General features: G+C 42.8%; 1 protein-coding gene across 1 annotated transcript in view; it reads right to left on the bottom strand.

The window, feature by feature from the left end:
* slc9a7 (solute carrier family 9 member 7) overlaps positions 1–24,275 on the bottom strand; it is a 110,714-nt gene that overhangs the window by 62,678 nt on the left and 23,761 nt on the right. Inside the window, exons 2-5 of the mRNA XM_065009977.1 lie at positions 17,375–17,516; positions 16,982–17,087; positions 14,735–14,823; positions 3,959–4,072 (exon numbers count right to left, since the gene is read on the bottom strand). Coding sequence (XP_064866049.1) covers positions 3,959–4,072; positions 14,735–14,823; positions 16,982–17,087; positions 17,375–17,516 — 451 coding nt within the window. The remainder of the gene's footprint in view (positions 1–3,958; positions 4,073–14,734; positions 14,824–16,981; positions 17,088–17,374; positions 17,517–24,275) is intronic.

Raw genomic sequence — 24,275 nt, 5'->3', positions numbered from 1 at the left:
TGACAGGATGTAATACATCACCATCCATCCAGACTGACAGGATGTAATACATCACCATCCAGACAGACAGGATGTAATACATCACCATCCATCCATCCAGACAGACTGACAGGATGTAATACATCACCATCCATCCATCCAGACAGACTGACAGGATGTAATACATCACCATCCATCCAGACAGACTGACAGGATGTAATACATCACCATCCATCCAGACAGACTGACAGGATGTAATATATCACCATCCATCCAGACAGACTGACAGGATGTAATACATCACCATCCATCCATCCAGACAGACAGGATGTAATACATCACCATCCATCCAGACAGACAGGATGTAATACATCACCATCCATCCAGACAGACAGGATGTAATACATCACCATCCATCCAGACAGACAGGATGTAATACATCACCATCCATCCAGACAGACAGGATGTAATACATCACCATCCATCCATCCAGACAGACTGACAGGATGTAATACATCACCATCCATCCAGACAGACTGACAGGATGTAATACATCACCATCCATCCAGACAGACTGACAGGATGTAAAACATCACCATCCATCCAGACAGACTGACAGGATGTAATACATCACCATCCATCCAGACTGACAGGATGTAATACATCACCATCCATCCAGACTGACAGGATGTAATACATCACCATCCATCCAGACTGACAGGATGTAATACATCACCATCCAGACAGACAGGATGTAATACATCACCATCCATCCATCCAGACAGACAGACAGGATGTAATACATCACCATCCATCCAGACAGACTGACAGGATGTAATACATCACCATCCATCCAGACAGACAGGATGTAATACATCACCATCCATCCAGACAGACAGGATGTAATACATCACCATCCATCCAGACAGACAGGATGTAATACATCACCATCCATCCAGACAGACTGACAGGATGTAATACATCACCATCCATCCATCCAGACAGGATGTAATACATCACCATCCATCCATCCAGACAGACTGACAGGATGTAATACATCACCATCCAGACAGACAGACAGACAGACTGACAGGATGTAATACATCACCATCCATCCAGACAGACAGACAGACTGACAGGATGTAATACATCACCATCCATCCAGACAGACAGACAGGATGTAATACATCACCATCCATCCAGACAGACAGACAGGATGTAATACATCACCATCCATCCAGACAGACAGACAGGATGTAATACATCGCCATCCATCCAGACAGACAGACTGGATGTAATACATCGCCATCCATCCATCCAGACAGACAGGATGTAATACATCACCATCCATCCAGACAGACAGACAGACAGGATGTAATACATCACCATCCATCCATCCATCCAGACAGACAGACAGGATGTAATACATCACCATCCATCCAGACAGACAGACAGACAGGATGTAATACATCACCATCCATCCAGACAGACAGGATGTAATACATCACCATCCATCCAGACAGACAGGATGTAATACATCACCATCCATCCAGACAGACTGACAGACCGGATGTAATACATCACCATCCATCCAGAGAGACTGACAGACCGGATGTAATACATCACCATCCATCCAGACAGACTGACAGACAGGATGTAATACATCACCATCCATCCAGACAGACTGACAGACAGGATGTAATACATCACCATCCATCCAGACAGACAGACTGACAGGATGTAATACATCACCATCCATCCAGACAGACTGACAGGATGTAATACATCACCATCCATCCAGACAGACAGACAGGATGTAATACATCACCATCCAGACAGACTGACAGGATGTAATACATCACCATCCATCCAGACAGACTGACAGGATGTAATACATCACCATCCATCCAGACAGACTGACAGGATGTAATACATCACCATCCATCCATCCAGACTGACAGGATGTAATACATCACCATCCATCCAGACAGACTGACAGGATGTAATATATCACCATCCATCCAGACAGACTGACAGGATGTAATACATCACCATCCAGACAGACAGACTGACAGGATGTAATACATCACCATCCAGACAGACAGACAGGATGTAATACATTACCATCCATCCAGACAGACAGACAGGATGTAATACATCACCATCCATCCATCCATCCAGACAGGATGTAATACATCACCATCCATCCAGACAGGATGTAATACATCACCATCCATCCAGACAGGATGTAATACATCACCATCCATCCAGACAGGATGTAATACATCACCATCCATCCAGACAGGATGTAATACATCACCATCCATCCAGACAGGATGTAATACATCACCATCCATCCAGACAGGATGTAATACATCACCATCCATCCAGACAGGATGTAATACATCACCATCCATCCAGACAGACTGACAGGATGTAATACATCACCATCCAGACAGACAGACAGGATGTAATACATTACCATCCATCCAGACAGACAGACAGACAGGATGTAATACATCACCATCCATCCATCCATCCAGACTGACAGGAACCTCTGACCTGGATGTAATACATCGCCATCCAGACATCAAACACATCAACCTCATGCTCTAGCCATTACCTGGCAGCACAAAACGATCGGCTCAAACATGAACGGCTTCGGTAGGTTTATTGAAGCAACAATGCCAATATGACGATTTACAGTTAGTTGGCTGGCATTCTAAATCACAGTGTTTCCATTCCCCTTTGTCTCTTTTAAAGAGCAGCATCCTTTGCTGTCCCAGCATGCACGGGTGTTATTTATCCTCTCTGTGCTGGCTGTGGTGTGGTGGTGCCGTTAGAGGTAAACAAAGCTAAACACAAGAAGGGAGGATAGAAGACACAGTCAGGTGATTTAAAGGGCTTTGGAGGTCAGGATAAATAGAAGACAGGTGATTTAAAGGGCTTTGGAGGTCAGGATAAATAGAAGACAGGTGATTTAAAGGGCTTTGGAGGTCAGGATAAATCCAGATGAAGCCTAGTCTGTAGGAGGGGACAGAGCAGGTCTAAACACTGGCTCGCCAGGCGGATCAGAACCACTTTGACCCAAACAGAAACAATGGAAGTGTATCAACGCATTAAAGCAAAAAATACAATAGGCAGATATTGTGGAAGTATTAGGGAAGCTTTGAGGAGCAGTTATACTGGTTGTCTGAGAAGTGTATCAATGTAAACAGTCTTGGACAACAAACAGTATAACTGATCAAAGCTTCCCTGATACTGCCACAATATCTGGCTATTGCATTATTTGCTTCAGCGCTGTCTGTAAAGCAGCTCTCTGTTAGCGTTACCTAGACTGACCGTGTGGAAGCAGCAGGGAGGTCACTGTTACCTAGACTGACCGTGTGGAAGCAGCAGGGAGGTCACTGTTACCTAGACTGACCGTGTGGAAGCAGCAGGGAGGTCACTGTTACCTAGACTGACCGTGTGGAAGCAGCAGGGAGGTCACTGTTACCTAGACTGACCGTGTGGAAGCAGCAGGGAGCTCAGTTACCTAGACTGACCGTGTGGAAGCAGCAGGGAGGTCACTGTTACCTAGACTGACCGTGTGGAAGCAGCAGGGAGGTCACTGTTACCTAGACTGACCGTGTGGAAGCAGCAGGGAGCTCAGTTACCTAGACTGACCGTGTGGAAGCAGCAGGGAGGTCACTGTTACCTAGACTGACCGTGTGGAAGCAGCAGGGAGGTCACTGTTACCTAGACTGACCGTGTGGAAGCAGCAGGGAGGTCACTGTTACCTAGACTGACCGTGTGGAAGCAACAGGGAGCTCACTGTTACCTAGACTGACCGTGTGGAAGCAGCAGGGAGGTCACTGTTACCTAGACTGACCGTGTGGAAGCAGCAGGGAGGTCACTGTTACCTAGACTGACCGTGTGGAAGCAACAGGGAGGAGGTGCTGGAGTTATAGAGTAGTCACTGTTCAGGGTTAAAGGATACGAAGGCCCCGGCGATGAAGATGGGGCTGAATACATGGTTCTGGAAGGTGAACAGAGCCAGGCCCATGTAGGAGAAGATGAAGTTCTCTGCTAGGAAGTGAAGGACCTCAAACAGCTGAAACACAGAGAGATTAATTCATTACATACTCACACACACATCCAAGTCAACAAAGCTGAGAAGGCTAATCTTTATGTTTAATCCCTTTTATATTCTGAGGTTTCTCCTCAACCAGGTAGCTTTAAAAGGATGCCAGTCAGTCAGTTAATACCAGGCCTAGCGAAAACAGAAACGTAGAACTTCCTCACACTCTTGCGAGTAGGGGAATGTGGTAAGATGGGTCACTCATAATATCAGAGAACCAGGGTTAAGCAAGAAACCGTAAGTTCTCTTTCAATTATTAGTTTAGACATCCTACAGTGGGGTATGACCAGAGGCCCTCCGAAGCCAGACAGTCCAAACGTATCAACCCCCAGAGGCCCCGACACTGAGGACGTGCCAATGAAGGTACAGGGACGTCTGGTCAGTAGGACCTCAAAAGTATGAGAGGATGCCAAACAAGAGGAGATGCCCTTGAACATTGCCTAAGATGTAGCCATGGAGTGAGCCCTGCTTATAACCCCTTGCTGTTATAGCATCCACAATACAATGTGATAACTGTTGATGAGAAAGGGAGGCGCCCAGGACACGAAAAATTGGTCACTCGTCTGCAAAGCTCAACGCGCGTACTGGACACAAACAATGGAGATGCTCCGCTACCACAGAATCAAATCAGATGTTATTGGTCACGTGTTCAGCAGATGTTATTGGTCACATACACATGGTTAGCAGATGTTATTGGTCACATACACCTGTTCAGCAGATGTTATTGGTCACATACACCTGTTCAGCAGATGTTATTGCGGGTGTAGCTAAATGCTTGTGTTTTTTGCTCCAACAGTGCAGTAATATCTAACTAAATGCTTGTGTTTTTTGCTCCAACAGTGCAGTAATATCTAACTAAATGCTTGTGTTTTTTGCTCCAACAGTGCAGTAGTATCTAACTAAATGCTTGTGTTTTTTGCTCCAACAGTGCAGTAATATCTAACTAAATGCTTGTGTTTTTTGCTCCAACAGTGCAGTAATATCTAACTAAATGCTTGTGTTTTTTGCTCCAACAGTGCAGTAATATCTAACTAAATGCTTGTGTTTTTTGCTCCAACAGTGCAGTAATATCTAACTAAATGCTTGTGTTTTTTGCTCCAACAGTGCAGTAATATCTAACTAAATGCTTGTGTTTTTTGCTCCAACAGTGCAGTAGTATCTAACTAAATGCTTGTGTTTTTTGCTCCAACAGTGCAGTAGTATCTAACTAAATGCTTGTGTTTCTTGCTCCAACAGTGCAGTAATATCTAACTAAATGCTTGTGTTTCTAGCTCCAACAGTGCAGTAATATCTAACTAAATGCTTGTGTTTTTTGCTCCAACAGTGCAGTAATATCTAACTAAATGCTTGTGTTTTTTGCTCCAACAGTGCAGTAATATCTAACTAAATGCTTGTGTTTCTAGCTCCAACAGTGCAGTAATATCTAACTAAATGCTTGTGTTTCTAGCTCCAACAGGGCAGTAATATCTAACTAAATGCTTGTGTTTCTAGCTCCAACAGTGCAGTAATATCTAACTAAATGCTTGTGTTTTTTGCTCCAACAGTGCAGTAATATCTAACTAAATGCTTGTGTTTTTTGCTCCAACAGTGCAGTAATATCTAACTAAATGCTTGTGTTTTTTGCTCCAACAGTGCAGTAATATCTAACTAAATGCTTGTGTTTTTTGCTCCAACAGTGCAGTAATATCTAACTAAATGCTTGTGTTTTTTGCTCCAACAGTGCAGTAATATCTAACTAAATGCTTGTGTTTTTTGCTCCAACAGTGCAGTAATATCTAACTAAATGCTTGTGTTTCTAGCTCCAACAGTGCAGTAATATCTAACTAAATGCTTGTGTTTTTTGCTCCAACAGTGCAGTAGTATCTAACTAAATGCTTGTGTTTTTTGCTCCAACAGTGCAGTAATATCTAACTAAATGCTTGTGTTTTTTGCTCCAACAGGGCAGTAGTATCTAACTAAATGCTTGTGTTTTTTGCTCCAACAGTGCAGTAGTATCTAACTAAATGCTTGTGTTTCTAGCTCCAACAGTGCAGTAATATCTAACTAAATGCTTGTGTTTCTAGCTCCAACAGTGCAGTAATATCTAACTAAATGCTTGTGTTTCTAGCTCCAACAGGGCAGTAGTATCTAACTAAATGCTTGTGTTTCTAGCTCCAACAGTGCAGTAATATCTAACTAAATGCTTGTGTTTCTAGCTCCAACAGTGCAGTAGTATCTAACTAAATGCTTGTGTTTCTAGCTCCAACAGTGCAGTAATATCTAACTAAATGCTTGTGTTTCTAGCTCCAACAGTGCAGTAATATCTAACTAAATGCTTGTGTTTCTAGCTCCAACAGTGCAGTAGTATCTAACTAAATGCTTGTGTTTCTAGCTCCAACAGTGCAGTAATATCTAACTAAATGCTTGTGTTTCTAGCTCCAACAGTGCAGTAATATCTAACTAAATGCTTGTGTTCCTAGCTCCAACAGTGCAGTAATATCTAACTAAATGCTTGTGTTTCTAGCTCCAACAGTGCAGTAGTATCTAACTAAATGCTTGTGTTTTTTGCTCCAACAGGGCAGTAATATCTAACTAAATGCTTGTGTTTCTAACTCCAACAGTGCAGTAATATCTAACTAAATGCTTGTGTTTCTAGCTCCAACAGTGCAGTAATATCTAACTAAATGCTTGTGTTTTTTGCTCCAACAGTGCAGTAATATCTAACTAAATGCTTGTGTTCCCAGCTCCAACAGTGCAGTAATATCTAACTAAATGCTTGTGTTCCTATCTCCAACAGTGCAGTAATATCTAACTAAATGCTTGTGTTCCCAGCTCCAACAGTGCAGTAATATCTAACTAAATGCTTGTGTTCCCAGCTCCAACAGTGCAGTAATATCTAACTAAATGCTTGTGTTCCCAGCTCCAACAGTGCAGTAATATCTAACTAAATGCTTGTGTTTCTAGCTCCAACAGTGCAGTAATATCTAACTAAATGCTTGTGTTTCTAGCTCCAACAGTACAGTAGTATCTAACTAAATGCTTGTGTTCCCAGCTCCAACAGTACAGTAGTATCTAACTAAATGCTTGTGTTCCCAGCTCCAACAGTACAGTAATATCTAACTAAATGCTTGTGTTTCTAGCTCCAACAGTGCAGTAATATCTAACTAAATGCTTGTGTTCCCAGCTCCAACAGTGCAGTAATATCTAACTAAATGGTTGTGTTTCTATCTCCAACAGTGCAGTAATATCTAACTAAATGCTTGTGTTTCTAGCTCCAACAGTGCAGTAGTATCTAACTAAATGCTTGTGTTCCCAGCTCCAACAGTGCAGTAATATCTAACTAAATGCTTGTGTTTCTATCTCCAACAGTGCAGTAATATCTAACTAAATGCTTGTGTTTCTATCTCCAACAGTGCAGTAATATCTAACTAAATGCTTGTGTTTCTATCTCCAACAGTGCAGTAATATCTAACTAAATGCTTGTGTTTCTAGCTCCAACAGTGCAGTAGTATCTAACTAAATGCTTGTGTTCCCAGCTCCAACAGTGCAGTAATATCTAACTAAATGCTTGTGTTTCTAGCTCCAACAGTGCAGTAATATCTAACTAAATGCTTGTGTTTCTATCTCCAACAGTGCAGTAATATCTAACTAAATGCTTGTGTTTCTATCTCCAACAGTGCAGTAATATCTAACTAAATGCTTGTGTTTCTATCTCCAACAGTGCAGTAATATCTAACTAAATGCTTGTGTTTCTAGCTCCAACAGTGCAGTAGTATCTAACTAAATGCTTGTGTTCCCAGCTCCAACAGTGCAGTAATATCTAACTAAATGCTTGTGTTTCTATCTCCAACAGTGCAGTAGTATCTAACTAAATGCTTGTGTTCCCAGCTCCAACAGTGCAGTAATATCTAACTAAATGCTTGTGTTTCTATCTCCAACAGTGCAGTAGTATCTAACTAAATGCTTGTGTTCCCAGCTCCAACAGTGCAGTAATATCTAACTAAATGCTTGTGTTTCTATCTCCAACAGTGCAGTAATATCTAACTAAATGCTTGTGTTTCTAGCTCCAACAGTGTAGTAGTATCTAACTAAATGCTTGTGTTTCTAGCTCCAACAGTGTAGTAGTATCTAACTAAATGCTTGTGTTTCTATCTCCAACAGTGTAGTAGTATCTAACTAAATGCTTGTGTTTCTATCTCCAACAGTGTAGTAGTATCTAACTAAATGCTTGTGTTTCTATCTCCAACAGTGTAGTAGTATCTAACTAAATGCTTGTGTTTCTATCTCCAACAGTGTAGTAGTATCTAACTAAATGCTTGTGTTTCTATCTCCAACAGTGTAGTAGTATCTAACTAAATGCTTGTGTTTCTATCTCCAACAGTGTAGTAGTATCTAACTAAATGCTTGTGTTTCTATCTCCAACAGTGTAGTAGTATCTAACTAAATGCTTGTGTTTCTATCTCCAACAGTGTAGTAGTATCTAACTAAATGCTTGTGTTCCTAGCTCCAACAGTGCAGTAATATCTAACTAAATGCTTGTGTTTCTATCTCCAACAGTGTAGTAGTATCTAACTAAATGCTTGTGTTTCTAGCTCCAACAGTGCAGTAATATCTAACTAAATGCTTGTGTTTCTATCTCCAACAGTGTAGTAGTATCTAACTAAATGCTTGTGTTTCTAGCTCCAACAGTGCAGTAATATCTAACAAAAGACACAAATCTAAAGTAAAGAATTAAGAATATATAAATATTAGGATGAACAACGTCGGAGCGACAGAGACTAAAATACAACACAGTATATATATATACACACACAGTTGAAGACGGAAGTTTACATAAACTGAGTTTAAATGTATTTGGCTAAGGTGTTTCACAATTCCTGACATTTAATCCTCGTAAAAATTCCCTGTCTTTGGTCAGTTAGGATTACCACTTTATTTTAAGAATGTGAAATGTCAGAATAATAGAAGAGAATAATGTATTTCAACTTTTATTTCTTTCATCACATTCCCAGTGGGTCAGAAGTTAACATACACTCAATTGGTATTTGGTAGCATTGCCTTTTAAATTGGTTAACTTGGGTCAAACATTTTGGGTAGCCTTCCACAAGTTGGGTGAATTTTGCTCCTGACAGAGCTGGTGTAACTGAGTCAGGTTTGTAGGCCTCCTTGCTCGCACATGCTTTTTCAGTTCTGCCCTTACAAATTTTCTATAGGATTGAGGTCAGGGCTTTGTTATGGCCACTCCAATACCTTGACTTTGTTGTCCTTAAGTCATTTGCCACAACTTTGGAAGTATGCTTGGGGTCATTGTCCATTTGGAAGACCCATTTGCGACCAAGCTTTAACTTCCTGACTGATGTCTTGAGATGTTGCTTCAATAGATCCACATAATTTTCCTGCCTCATGATGCCATCCATTCTGTGAAGTGCACCAGTCCCTCCTGCAGCAAAGCACCCCCACAACATGATGCTGCCACCCCCGTGCTTCACGGTTGGGATGGTGTTCTTCGACTTGCAAGCCTCCCCCTTTTTCCTCCAAACATAACGATGGTCATTATGGCCAAACAGTTCTATTTTTGTTTTATCAGTCCAGAGCACATTTCTCCAAAAAAGTATGATCTTTGTCCTCACGTTCAGTTGCAAATCGTAGTCTGGCTTTTTTATGGCGGTTTTGGAGCAGTGGCCTCTTCCTTGCTGAGCGGCCTTTCAGGTTATGTCGATATAGGACTCATTTGACTGTGGATATAGATACTTTTGTACCGGTTTCCTCCAGCATCTTCACATGGTCCTTTGCTGTTGTTCTGGGATTGATTTGCACTTTTTGCACCAAAGTATGTTCATCTCTAGAAGGCAGAACGCGTTTCCTTCCTGGGAGGTATGATGGCTGCGTGGTCCCATGGTGTTTATACTTGCGTACTATTGTTTGTACAGATGAACGTGGTACCTTCAGGAGTTTGGAAATTGCCCCCAAGGTCTACAATTACTTTTTCTGAGGTCTTGGCTGATTTCTTTTGATTTTCCCATGATGTCAAGCAGAGGCACTGAGTTTGAAGGTAGGCCTTGAAATACATCCACAGGTACACCTCCAATTGACTCAAATGATGTCAATTAGCCTATCAGAAGCTTCTAAAGCCATCATTTTCTGGCTTTTCTAGTGTATGTAAACTTCTGACCCACTGGAATTGTGATACAGTGAATTATAAGTGAAATAATCTGTCTGTAAACAATTGTTGGAAAAATTACTTAGGACATCTACTTTGTGCATGACACAACTAACTTGCCAAAAGTATAGTTTGTTAAGACATTTGTGGAGTGGTTGAAAAACTAGTTTTAATGACTCCAACCTAAGTGTATGTAAACTAGTTAATGACTCCAACCTAAGTGTATGTAAACTAGTTTTAATGACTCCAACCTAAGTGTATGTAAACTAGTTTTAATGACTCCAACCTAAGTGTATGTAAACTAGTTTTAATGACTCCAACCTGAGTGTATGTAAACTAGTTTTAATGACTCCAACCTGAGTGTATGTAAACTAGTTTTAATGACTCCAACCTGAGTGTATGTAAACTAGTTTTAATGACTCCAACCTGAGTGTATGTAATCTTCCGACTTCAACTGTACGTACGGTCACTATGGGGAACACATCATGGATGCACTCATTAATGAAGCCAATGACTGATGTGGTGTACTCCTCAACGCCTTCGGAGGAATCCCGGAACATATTCCAGTCTGGGAACACGTAAACATAAGTCTTCTCCTCCGGCGCCATCTTAGTAATCGTACTACTGTTGTGTTGCCTACAAACTTAATGATGGTGTTGGAGTCGTGTTTGGCCATGCAGTTGTGGGTGAACAGGAAGTACAGGAGGGGACTGAGCATGCACCCCTGAGGGGCCCCAGTGTTTTTAATTTTTTTAATTTTTTTACCTTTAAAAATAAGAACAAATTCTTATTTTCAATGACGGCCTGGGAACAGTGGGTTAACTGCCTGTTCAGGGGCAGAACGACAGATTTGTACCTTGTCAGCTCGGGGATTCGAACTTGCAACCTTTCGGTTACTAGTCCAACGCTCTAACCACTAGGCTACCCTGCCGCCCCAGGATCAGCGTGGCAGATGTGTTGTTGCCTACCCTTACCACCTGGGGGCGGCCCGTCAGGATGTCCAGGATCCAGTTGCACAAGCTTAATGATGAGCTTGGAGGGAACTATGGTGTTGAATGCTGAGCTATAGTCAATGAACAGCATTCTTACATAGGTATTCCTCTTGTACAGGGCAGTGTGCAGTGTGGTGGCGATTGCATCATCTGTGGATCTATTGCGGCGGTAAGCAAATTGAAGTGGGTCTAGGGTGTCAGGTAGGGGGGAAGTTCTATGATCCTTGACTTGTCTCTCAAAGCACTTCATAATTACAGAAGTGAGTGCTACAGGGCGATAGTCATTTAGTTCAGTTTTCTTTACCTTCTTGGGAACAGGAACAATGGTGGACATCTTGAAGCATGTGGGGACTGCAGACTGGGATAGGGAGAGATTGAATTAGTCCGTAAACACTCCAGCCAGCAGGTCAGTGCATGCTCTGAGGACACGGCTGGGGATGCCGTCTAGGCCGGCAGCCTAGCGTGGGTTAACACACTTTTTCCCCCTCACTCGGACGATGGGCAGTACGAGGCTTAGAGCAGAAGAAGTTTTTCACGACTTGGGGATGGAGTCCCCAGTCTGAGTGGCCTTTAACAGCTTATTGTCCCCAGTGCAGTTGGCTCTTTACAGCTTATTGGACCATCTGTCCCCAGTGCAGTTGGCTCTTAACAGCTTATTGTCCCCAGTGCAGTTGGCTCTTTACAGCTTATTGGACCATCTGTCCCCAGTGCAGTTGGCTCTTTACAGCTTATTGGACCATCTGTCCCAGTGCAGTTGGCTCTTTACAGCTTATTGTCCCCATCTGTCCCAGTGCAGTTGGCTCTTTACAGCTTATTGTCCCCAGTGCAGTTGGCTCTTTACAGCTTATTGTCCCAGTGCAGTTGGCTCTTTACAGCTTATTGGACCATCTGCCCCCAGTGCAGTTGGCTCTTTACAGCTTATTGTCCCCAGTGCAGTTGGCTCTTTACAGCTTATTGTCCCAGTGCAGTTGGCTCTTTACAGCTTATTGTCCCCAGTGTGTCACGCCCTGGTCGAAGTATTTTGTGTTTTTCTTTATGTTTTGGTCAGGCCAGGGTGTGACATGGGTTTTTGTATGTGGTGTGTAGCTTAGTGGGATTGTAGCTTAGTGGGGTGTTCTGGGAGAGTCTATGGCTGTCTGAAGTGGTTCTCAATCAGAGGCAGGTGTTTATCGTTGTCTCTGATTGGGAACCATATTTAGGCAGCCATATTCTTTGGTTGTATTGTGGGTGATTGTCCTTAGTGTCTTGATGTCCTGAGTCTGTGTTAGTTTGCACCAGTTTAGGCTGTTTCGGTTTTCATTACGTTTATTGTTTTGTTGAGTTTATATTTTGATTCGTGTTACGTTGTTTTATTAAACATGGATCGAAATCTACACGCTGCAGTTTGGTCCGACTCTCCTTCTCCATTAGAAAACCGTTACACAGTGCAGTTGGCTCTTTACAGCTTATTGTCCCAGTGCAGTTGGCTCTTTACAGCTTATTGTCCCAGTGCAGTTGGCTCTTTACAGCTTATTGGACCATCTGTCCCCAGTGCAGTTGGCTCTTTACAGCTTATTGTCCCAGTGCAGTTGGCTCTTTACAGCTTATTGTCCCCAGTGCAGTTGGCTCTTTACAGCTTATTGTCCCAGTGCAGTTGGCTCTTTACAGCTTATTGGACCATCTGCCCCCAGTGCAGTTGGCTCTTTACAGCTTATTGGACCAGCTGTCCCCAGTGCAGTTGGCTCTTTACAGCTTATTGGACCAGCTGTCCTCAGTGCAGTTGGCTCTTTACAGCTTATTGGACCAGCTGTCCTCAGTGCAGTTGGCTCTTTACCTTATTGGACCAGCTGTCCTCAGTGCAGTTGGCTCTTTACCTTATTGGACCAGCTGTCCTCAGTGCAGTTGGCTCTTTACAGCTTATTGGACCATCTATGAAAGGATCCAGGAACCCAAGTGATCTGGGTGGATCCCATCCTCCTTATAATACTGTGAAAGGATCCAGGAACCCAAGTGATTTGGGTGGATCCTATCCTCCTTATAATACTGTGAAAGGATCCAGGAACCCAAGTGATCTGGGTGGATCCTATCCTCTTTATAAAACAAGCTGTTTCCAGAAGGCATCAATATTGTCAATAAATGTTAAACCCACAGAGCTGCAATAGTTTTGTTATGGAGGGATAAAAAAAACCTTGGGTTGTGCTGTGGCGTAGATCTTTGTGGGCTATACTCGGCCTCGTCTCAGCATGGTAGGTTGGTGGTTGAAGATATCCCTCTAGTGGTGTGGGGGCTGTCCTTTGGCAAAGTGGGTGGGGTTATATCCTTCCTGTTTGGCCCTGTCCGGGGGTATCATCGGATGGGGCCACAGTGTCTCCTGACCCCTCCTGTCTCAGCCTCCAGTGTTTATGCTGCAGAAGTTTATGTGTCGGGGGGCTGGGGTCAGTCTGTTATATCTGGAGTACTTCTCCTGTCTTATCCGGTGTCCTGTGTGAATTTAAGTATGCGCCCTCTAATTCTCTCCCTATCCCCTCCTCTCAGAGGACCTGAGCCCTAGGACCATGCCTCAGGACTACCTGGCCTGATGACTCCTGGCTGCCCCCAGTCCACCTGGTCGTGCTGCTGCTCCAGTTTCAACTGTTCTGCCTGCGGCTATGGAACCCTGACCTGTTCACCGGACGTGCTACCTGTCCCAGACCTGCTGTTTTCAACTCTCTAGAGACAGCAGGAGCGGTAGAGATACTCTGAATGATCGGCTATGAACAGCCAACTGACATTTACTCCTGAGGTGCTGACCTGTTGCACCCTCTACAACTACTGTGATTATTACTATTTGACCCTGCTGGTCATCTATGAACATTTGAACATCTTGGCCATGTTCTGTTATAATCTCCACCCGGCACAGCCAGAAGAGGACTGGCCACCCCTCATAGCCTGGTTCCTCTCTAGGTTTATAATCTCCACCCGGCACAGCCAGAAGAGGACTGGCCACCCCACATAGCCTGGTTCCTCTCTAGGTTTCTTCCTAGGTTTTGGCCTTTCTAGGGAGTTTTTCCTAGCCACCGTGCTTCTACACCTGCATTGCTTGCTGTTTGGGGTTTTAGGCTGGGTTTCTGTACAGCACTTTGCGATATCAGCTGATGTACGAAGGGCTATATAAATACATTTGATTTGATTTAAAAGTCTGCTGAAATGTTCAATGCCACAATTTAGGGAGGGCAGAGGGACAGATATTATGGGGCGTTTGTTGGTGTCAAGTAGAGACCCAATCAGTTCTTTAAAATCAATCTTCAACTGTTCTGAGCTGTCCTTCACAATGTCATTGAATCCCACATGAACTATGATAGACTACATTTCCTGATGCTGGTTTAAAATGTTAGGGAGCAGCTTATTGATGTCCTGTGCTCCTGGACCGTTTTTGCTTCAGATTGAACCCTTTACAGCATGACAACCAGGAGAGGAGAGGGGCTGGAGAGGGTTAGTGGTAAGGTTTAGGGCTAGAGTGTTAGTGTGTAGTATGTAGGGTGTTACCTGCTTGGTGCGCTTGGTGGACTCCTCAGATAAGTTGTTGTATGTGTAGTGGGCCTGAGTGATCCCACAGAATAGCACCGCCACGACACCTGGGACAGAACACACAGAGATAGAACAGCCTAAGCATAACACAGCTAAGCATAACACAGCTGAGGATACAGTCTGCTTCCCACGTGAACCTCTCTGGCCAAAAGTAGTGCACTATGAATGGAACAGGGTGCCATATGGATAGTGCACTATCTAGGAAATAGGGTGCAATTGGGAACACAAATTGCTTATTCCAGTTACTTATAAGTAATAAGTATGCAGCCATTCACAAAATGACTAAAATATGTTAAATCCCCGTGGATTGATAAGGAATTAAAAATATTATGGTAATTACGGTTGAGAGGGATAAGGCAAAAGGCATTGAATTGCAAATAAGTCTGGCTGCATAACCGATTGGCAAATGTATTGCAAATTGAGAAATCATGTTACTAAACTGAATAAAAAGCATAAACTATGAAACAAAGATAAATGACAAAGATTGATAGTTAAAAGATTTGGAGCACCTTAAACTACATTTTGGGCAAAAAGGCAAACTCAGCTCCATCATTCATTGAATCAGATGTCTCATTCACCAGTGATATTGGCAATTACTTAAATGATTTTTTTCATTGGCAAGATTAGCAAACTTAGTGTGACGGCCCTGAATTTGTCTAAACTGTCTCAGTGCTTCTCCTGCCAATGGGCCGCTTCCCCTATAATTCCCAAATAGACAGCCTCCGCATCAGCTGCGCAAAAGTGGGTTGTGCAAGAGAGGAAGTGTTCAACCTTCAGCTTAGAAGCTTGTTCAAACCCAGTTTGTTTTGTTTTATTTTTAAAAAGTGTGTACTGTAGCCGTGTCGCAGGATCTATTGTTGCTGATCTACATTAGTCTCCGCTGTTCTCGGTGGCCTTCCTCGGCTGGAGATCTGTTGGCGGATTGGAAGTTCTGACTATCATTTTTTTTATACCGTTTATGTGTTCAGGTGTAGCTGAAGATTTCTGATACTCCATTGTGTGTGGAACAGATATTTATTGCATTCTGAGTGTATGAATGAGACCGGTTTTTACACATCACTTTATGGAAGGACATTTGCGTGACTATGGGTTCACTGAACTCATTTACCGGGCTCTTTTTAGGCCTGAGGTACGGGACTTTTCTTGAGGAACCAGAGTTCATTGCATTGTGACATTATTGCGTGTATTTTTACATTTATTTTGGGAATACAGCCAACACAAAAAGAGTTGATTTCAAGTTATTTCCAATGTGTTCAGGGTTTATGAAAAGTGTACGTCCATACTGACTTCTGCATGATTCCTTTGTATTGACAAACCACACGGGACTCAATCCCTCAAACCAAAAGGACAAATCTATATTTTTTCTGGTCGGCACAACAGACCCTAAAAAAAACAACTCAAAACCGTTACATTAGGCATGACATGCCAGCAACAAATGCCGACACTACACACTGACTTTACGGAATTTAAAATGACAATGCTTGTCTTCCATAATTTGATCAGTATTACTTGAATGTGGAAGAGGTGAAAGAATCATTGTTGTCTATCAACAATGACAAGCCACCGGGGTCTGACAATCTGGATGGAAAATGACTGAGGATAATAGCGGACGATATTGCCACTCCTATTTGCCACATCTTTAATCTAAACCTACTAGAGAGCGTGTGCCCTCAGGCCTGGAGGGAAGCGAAAGTCATTTATCTACCCAAGAATAGTAAAACCCCCTTTACTGGTGGCTATTTGAAGAATCTCAAATGTAAAATATATTTTGATTTTATTTAACACTTTTTTTTTTAGTTACTACATGATTCCATATTGTGTTATTTCATAGGTTTGATGTCTTCACTATTATTCTACAATGTTAAAAATAAAGAAAAACCCTTGAATGAGTAAGTGTGTCCAAACTTTTGACTGGTAATCTACACATAAGACATGCACTCTCTACACATGGACGTTGTATTGTAGATGTGTGACAGTGGAGCAGTGGCCTTGCTAGGCGCAGCATCATAATCCTCCTATTCCTTTTCTCTGTGCTCTTTCTTTAGCAGAACTGCAGCCAGTGTGCTGACTATACTGTGTATACTTCCCAAACAGCACCCTATATTCCCTACATAGTGCACTACTTTTGACCAGAGCCATATGCACTTTATAGGGAATAAGGTGCCATTTGGGAGCCCCTCTTGACCCCTCCACCCCGGTCCTGACCTGTGAACCCGCAGGCCTCGGCCAATAGGAAGGTGCTCCAGGACATGAGGAAGAAGAGGGCCGTCTCCAGCAGAGGGAAACAGTGCAGCTTGGTGAACTTGGTCACGTAGAGACGGAGTTAGAGAATCAGAACATTTCACAAACACTATTGCCATTGCTTCAGGGGACACTACAATACACTATTGCCGGTGTACTGAATACGCTGTTAATAAAGTTATCTTTTAGAAAAGTTGTGGTAATCTTTCAGGTAAGGATGAGGGCAGTGACCACTTCAGACTAGCTAAAACATGACTCTTTCAACCCAACATCATAAACAAGGTGGCAGCAGCCTTTGTCAGTGATTTTAGTTACTAGATCCCCATGTTGTGTAGTGATGTTTCAGTAGAAGGATATGAGGGCAGTGACCACTCCAGTGATGGCTCCCATGGCGAAGGATCCACTGAAGATGCCCAGGAAAACCCCCACTGACTTGAAGAAGGCTGTGGCATCGAAGGTGTGTGTGCTGGCTCCAGCCGGCTGATAGGCTACAATAGACCTGGAACAAAGAAACAGGACACACAACTTCCAGTCAACACTTTCATCCATCAAATATCCTGTTTCACAGGTGGTAAAGACAATACGTTTCACAGACACAATACGTTTCACAGACACAATACGTTTCACAGGTGGTAAAGACAATACGTTTCACAGGTGGTAAAGACAATACGTTTCACAGGTGGTAAAGACAATACGTTTCACAGGTGGTAAAGACAATACGTTTCACAGACACAATACGTTTCACAGGTGGTAAAGACAATACGTTTCACAGACACAATACGTTTCACAGACACAATACGTTTCACAGACACAATACGTTTCACAGACACAATACGTTTCACAGACACAATACGTTTCACAGACACAATACGTTTCACAGGTGGTAGACACAATACGTTTCACAGACACAATACGTTTCACAGACAATACGTTTCACAGACACAATACGTTTCACAGACACAATACGTTTCACAGGTGGTAGACACAATACGTTTCACAGGCACAATACGTTTCACAGACACAATCGTTTCACAGGTGGTAGACACAACACGTTTCACAGGTGGTAGACACAATACGTTCACAGACACACGTTTCACAGGTGGTAGACACAATACGTTTCACAGGTGGTAGACACAATACGTTTCACAGGTGGTAGACACAATACGTTTCACAGGTGGTAGACACGATACGTTTCACAGACACAATACGTTTCACAGGTGTTAGACACAATACGTTTCACAGGTGGTAGACACAATACGTTTCACAGACACAATACGTTTCACAGGTGGTAGACACAATACGTTTCACAGGTGGTAGACACGATACGTTTCACAGACCCAATACGTTTCACAGACCCAATACGTTTCACAGACCCAATACGTTTCACAGACACAATACGTTTCACAGACACAATACGTTTCACAGACACAATACGTTTCACAGACACAATACGTTTCACAGACACAATACGTTTCACAGGTGGTAGACACAATACGTTTCACAGACACAATACGTTTCACAGACAATACGTTTCACAGACACAATACGTTTCACAGACACAATACGTTTCACAGGTGGTAGACACAATACGTTTCACAGGCACAATACGTTTCACAGACACAATACGTTTCACAGGTGGTAGACACAATACGTTTCACAGGTGGTAGACACAATACGTTTCACAGACACAATACGTTTCACAGGTGGTAGACACAATACGTTTCACAGGTGGTAGACACAATACGTTTCACAGGTGGTAGACACAATACGTTTCACAGGTGGTAGACACGATACGTTTCACAGACACAATACGTTTCACAGGTGGTAGACACAATACGTTTCACAGGTGGTAGACACAATACGTTTCACAGACACAATATGTTTCACAGGTGGTAGACACAATACGTTTCACAGGTGGTAGACACGATACGTTTCACAGACACAATACGTTTCACAGACACAATACGTTTCACAGACACAATACGTTTCACAGACACAATACGTTTCACAGACACAATACGTTTCACAGACACAATACGTTTCACAGGCCCAATACGTTTCACAGACACAATACGTTTCAGACACAATACGTTTCACAGGTGGTAGACACAATACGTTTCACAGACACAATACTTTTCACAGACACAATACGTTTCACAGGCACAATACGTTTCACAGGCACAATACGTTTCACTGACACAATACGTTTCACAGACACAATACGTTTCACAGACACAATACGTTTCACAGACACAATACGTTTCACAGACCCAATACGTTTCACAGACCCAATACGTTTCACAGGTGGTAGACAATACGTTTCACAGGTGGTAAAGACAATACGTTTCACAGACCCAATACGTTTCACAGACCCAATACGTTTCACAGGTGGTAGATACAATACGTTTCACAGGTGGTAGACACAATACGTTTCACAGGTGGTAGACAATACGTTTCACAGGTGGTAGACAATACGTTTCACAGGTGGTAGACAATACGTTTCACAGGTGGTAGACAATACGTTACAGACACAATACGTTTCACAGGTGGTAGACAATACCTTTCACAGGTGGTAGACACAATACCTTTCACAGGTGGTAGACAATACGTTTCACAGACACAATACGTTTCACAGGTGGTAGACCATACGTTTCACAGGTGGTAGACAATACCTTTCACAGGTGGTAGACACAATACGTTTCACAGGCACAATACTTTTCACAGACACAATACGTTTCACAGACACAATACGTTTCACAGACACAATACGTTTCACAGGTGGTAGACACAATACGTTTCACAGACACAATACGTTTCACAGGTGGTAGACACAATACGTTTCACAGACACAACACGTTTCACAGACACGACGTTTACGTTTCACAGACACAACACGTTTCACAGACACAATACGTTTCACAGACACAATACGTTTCACAGGCCCAATACGTTTCACAGGCACAATACGTTTCACAGACACAATACGTTTCACAGACACAATACGTTTAACAGACACAATACGTTTCACAGACACAATACGTTTCAGACACAATACGTTTCACAGACACAATACGTTTCACAGGCGGTAAAGACTATACGTTTCACAGGTGGTAAAGACAATACGTTTCACAGGCACAATACGTTTCACAGGTGGTAAAGACAATACGTTTCACAGGCACAATACGTTTCACAGGCACAATACGTTTCACAGACACAATACGTTTCACAGACACAATACGTTTCACAGACACAATACGTTTCACAGACACAATACGTTTCACAGACCCAATACGTTTCACAGACCCAATACGTTTCACAGACCCAATACGTTTCACAGGTGGTAGACAATACGTTTCACAGGTGGTAAAGACAATACGTTTCACAGACACAATACGTTTCACAGACACAATACGTTTCACAGACACAATACGTTTCACAGACCCAATACGTTTCACAGACCCAATACGTTTCACAGGTGGTAGACAATACGTTTCACAGGTGGTAAAGACAATACGTTTCACAGACCCAATACGTTTCACAGGTGGTAGATACAATACGTTTCACAGGTGGTAGACACAATACGTTTCACAGGTGGTAGACAATACGTTTCACAGGTGGTAGACAATACGTTTCACAGGTGGTAGACAATACGTTTCACAGGTGGTAGACAATACGTTACAGACACAATACGTTTCACAGGTGGTAGACAATACGTTTCACAGGTGGTAGACAATACCTTTCACAGGTGGTAGACACAATACCTTTCACAGGTGGTAGACAATACGTTTCACAGACACAATACGTTTCACAGGTGGTAGACCATACGTTTCACAGGCACAATACTTTTGGTTTCACAGACACAATACGTAGACAATACCGTTTCACAGGTGGTAGACACAATACGTTTCACAGGCACAATACTTTTCACAGACACAATACGTTTCACAGACACAATACGTTTCACAGACACAATACGTTTCACAGGTGGTAGACACAATACGTTTCACAGACACAATACGTTTCACAGGTGGTAGACACAATACGTTTCACAGACACAATACGTTTCACAGACACGATACGTTTCACAGACACAATACGTTTCACAGACACAATACGTTTCACAGACACAATACGTTTCACAGGCCCAATACGTTTCACAGGCACAATACGTTTCACAGACACAATACGTTTCACAGACACAATACGTTTAACAGACACAATACGTTTCACAGACACAATACGTTTCAGACACAATACGTTTCACAGACACAATACGTTTCACAGGCGGTAAAGACTATACGTTTCACAGGTGGTAAAGACAATACGTTTCACAGGCACAATACGTTTCACAGGTGGTAAAGACAATACGTTTCACAGGCACAATACGTTTCACAGGCACAATACGTTTCACAGACACAATACGTTTCACAGACACAATACGTTTCACAGACACAAGGTGGTAGACACAACGTTTCACAGACACAATACGTTTCACAGACCCAATACGTTTCACAGACCCAATACGTTTCACAGGTGGTAGACAATCACAGACCCAACGTTTCACAGGTGGTAAAGACAATACGTTTCACAGACACAATACGTTTCACAGACACAACGTTTCACGTTTCACAGACACAATACGTTTCACAGACACAACACGTTTCACAGACCCAATACGTTTCACAGACCCAATACGTTCACAGACCCAATACGTTTCACAGACCCAATACGTTTCACAGGTGGTAGACACAATACGTTTCACAGGTGGTAGACACAATACGTTTCACAGACCCAATACGTTTCACAGACCCAATACGTTTCACAGGTGGTAGACACAATACGTTTCACAGGTGGTAGACAATACGTTTCACAGGTGGTAGACAATACGTTTCACAGGTGGTAGACAATACGTTTCACAGGTGGTAGACAATACGTTTCACAGGTGGTAGACAATACGTTTCACAGACACAATACGTTTCACAGGTGGTAGACCATACGTTTCACAGGTGGTAGACAATACCTTTCACAGGTGGTAGACACAATACGTTTCACAGACACAATACGTTTCATAGGTGGTAGACCATACGTTTCACAGGTGGTAGACAATACCTTTCACAGGTGGTAGACACAATACGTTTCACAGACACAATACGTTTCACAGGTGGTAGACACAATACGTTTCACAGACACAATACGTTTCACAGGTGGTAGACCATACGTTTCACAGGTGGTAGACAATACCTTTCACAGGTGGTAAAGACAATACCTTTCACAGGTGGTAAAGACAATACGTTTCACAGACACAATACGTTTCACAGACACAATACGTTTCACAGACACAATACGTTTCACAGACACAATACGTTTCACAGACACAATACGTTTCACAGACCCGTTTCACGCGTTTCACAGACCCAATACGTTTCACAGACCCAATACGTTTCACAGACCCAATACGTTTCACAGACCCAATACGTTTCACAGGTGGTAGACACAATACGTTTCACAGGTGGTAGACACAATACGTTTCACAGACCCAATACGTTTCACAGACCCAATACGTTTCACAGGTGGTAGATACAATACGTTTCACAGGTGGTAGACACAATACGTTTCACAGGTGGTAGACAATACGTTTCACAGGTGGTAGACAATACGTTTCACAGGTGGTAGACAATACGTTTCACAGGTGGTAGACAATACGTTTCACAGGTGGTAGACAATACGTTTCACAGGTGGTAGACAATACGTTTCACAGACACAATACGTTTCACAGGTGGTAGACCATACGTTTCACAGGTGGTAGACAATACCTTTCACAGGTGGTAGACACAATACGTTTCACAGACACAATACGTTTCACAGGTGGTAGACACAATACGTTTCACAGACACAATACGTTTCACAGGTGGTAGACCATACGTTTCACAGGTGGTAGACAATACCTTTCACAGGTGGTAGACACAATACGTTTCACAGACACAATACGTTTCACAGGTGGTAGACACAATACGTTTCACAGACACAATACGTTTCACAGGTGGTAGACCATACGTTTCACAGGTGGTAGACAATACCTTTCACAGGTGGTAAAGACAATACCTTTCACAGGTGGTAAAGACAATACGTTTCACAGACACAATACGTTTCACAGACACAATACGTTTCACAGACACAATACGTTTCACAGACACAATACGTTTCACAGACCCAATACGTTTCACAGACCCAATACGTTTCACAGACCCAATACGTTTCACAGACCCAATACGTTTCACAGGTGGTAGACACAATACGTTTCACAGGTGGTAGACACAATACGTTTCACAGACCCAATACGTTTCACAGACCCAATACGTTTCACAGGTGGTAGATACAATACGTTTCACAGGTGGTAGACACAATACGTTTCACAGGTGGTAGACAATACGTTTCACAGGTGGTAGACAATACGTTTCACAGGTGGTAGACAATACGTTTCACAGGTGGTAGACAATACGTTTCACAGGTGGTAGACAATACGTTTCACAGGTGGTAGACAATACGTTTCACAGACACAATACGTTTCACAGGTGGTAGACCATACGTTTCACAGGTGGTAGACAATACCTTTCACAGGTGGTAGACACAATACGTTTCACAGACACAATACGTTTCACAGGTGGTAGACACAATACGTTTCACAGACACAATACGTTTCACAGGTGGTAGACCATACGTTTCACAGGTGGTAGACAATACCTTTCACAGGTGGTAGACACAATACGTTTCACAGACACAATACGTTTCACAGGTGGTAGACACAATACATTTCACAGGTGGTAGACACAATACGTTTCACAGGCACAATACGTTTCACAGGTGGTAGACACAATACGTTTCACAGACACAATACGTTTCACAGGTGGTAGACACAATACGTTTCACAGGTGGTAGACACAATACGTTTCACAGACCCAATACGTTTCACAGGTGGTAGACACAATACGTTTCACAGGTGGTAGACACAATACGTTTCACAGACACAATACGTTTCACAGACCCAATACGTTTCACAGGTGGTAGACAATACGTTTCACAGGTGGTAGACAATACGTTTCACAGACACAATACGTTTCACAGGTGGTAGACAATACCTTTCACAGGTGGTAGACACAATACGTTTCACAGACACAATACGTTTCACAGGTGGTAGACACAATACGTTTCACAGGTGGTAGACACAATACCTTTCACAGGTGGTAGACAATACGTTTCA

This window comes from Oncorhynchus nerka, linkage group LG25 (assembly GCF_034236695.1).
Source record: "Oncorhynchus nerka isolate Pitt River linkage group LG25, Oner_Uvic_2.0, whole genome shotgun sequence".
NCBI lineage: Eukaryota > Metazoa > Chordata > Actinopteri > Salmoniformes > Salmonidae > Oncorhynchus > Oncorhynchus nerka.
This window is presented reverse-complemented; position numbering and strand designations above follow the sequence as displayed.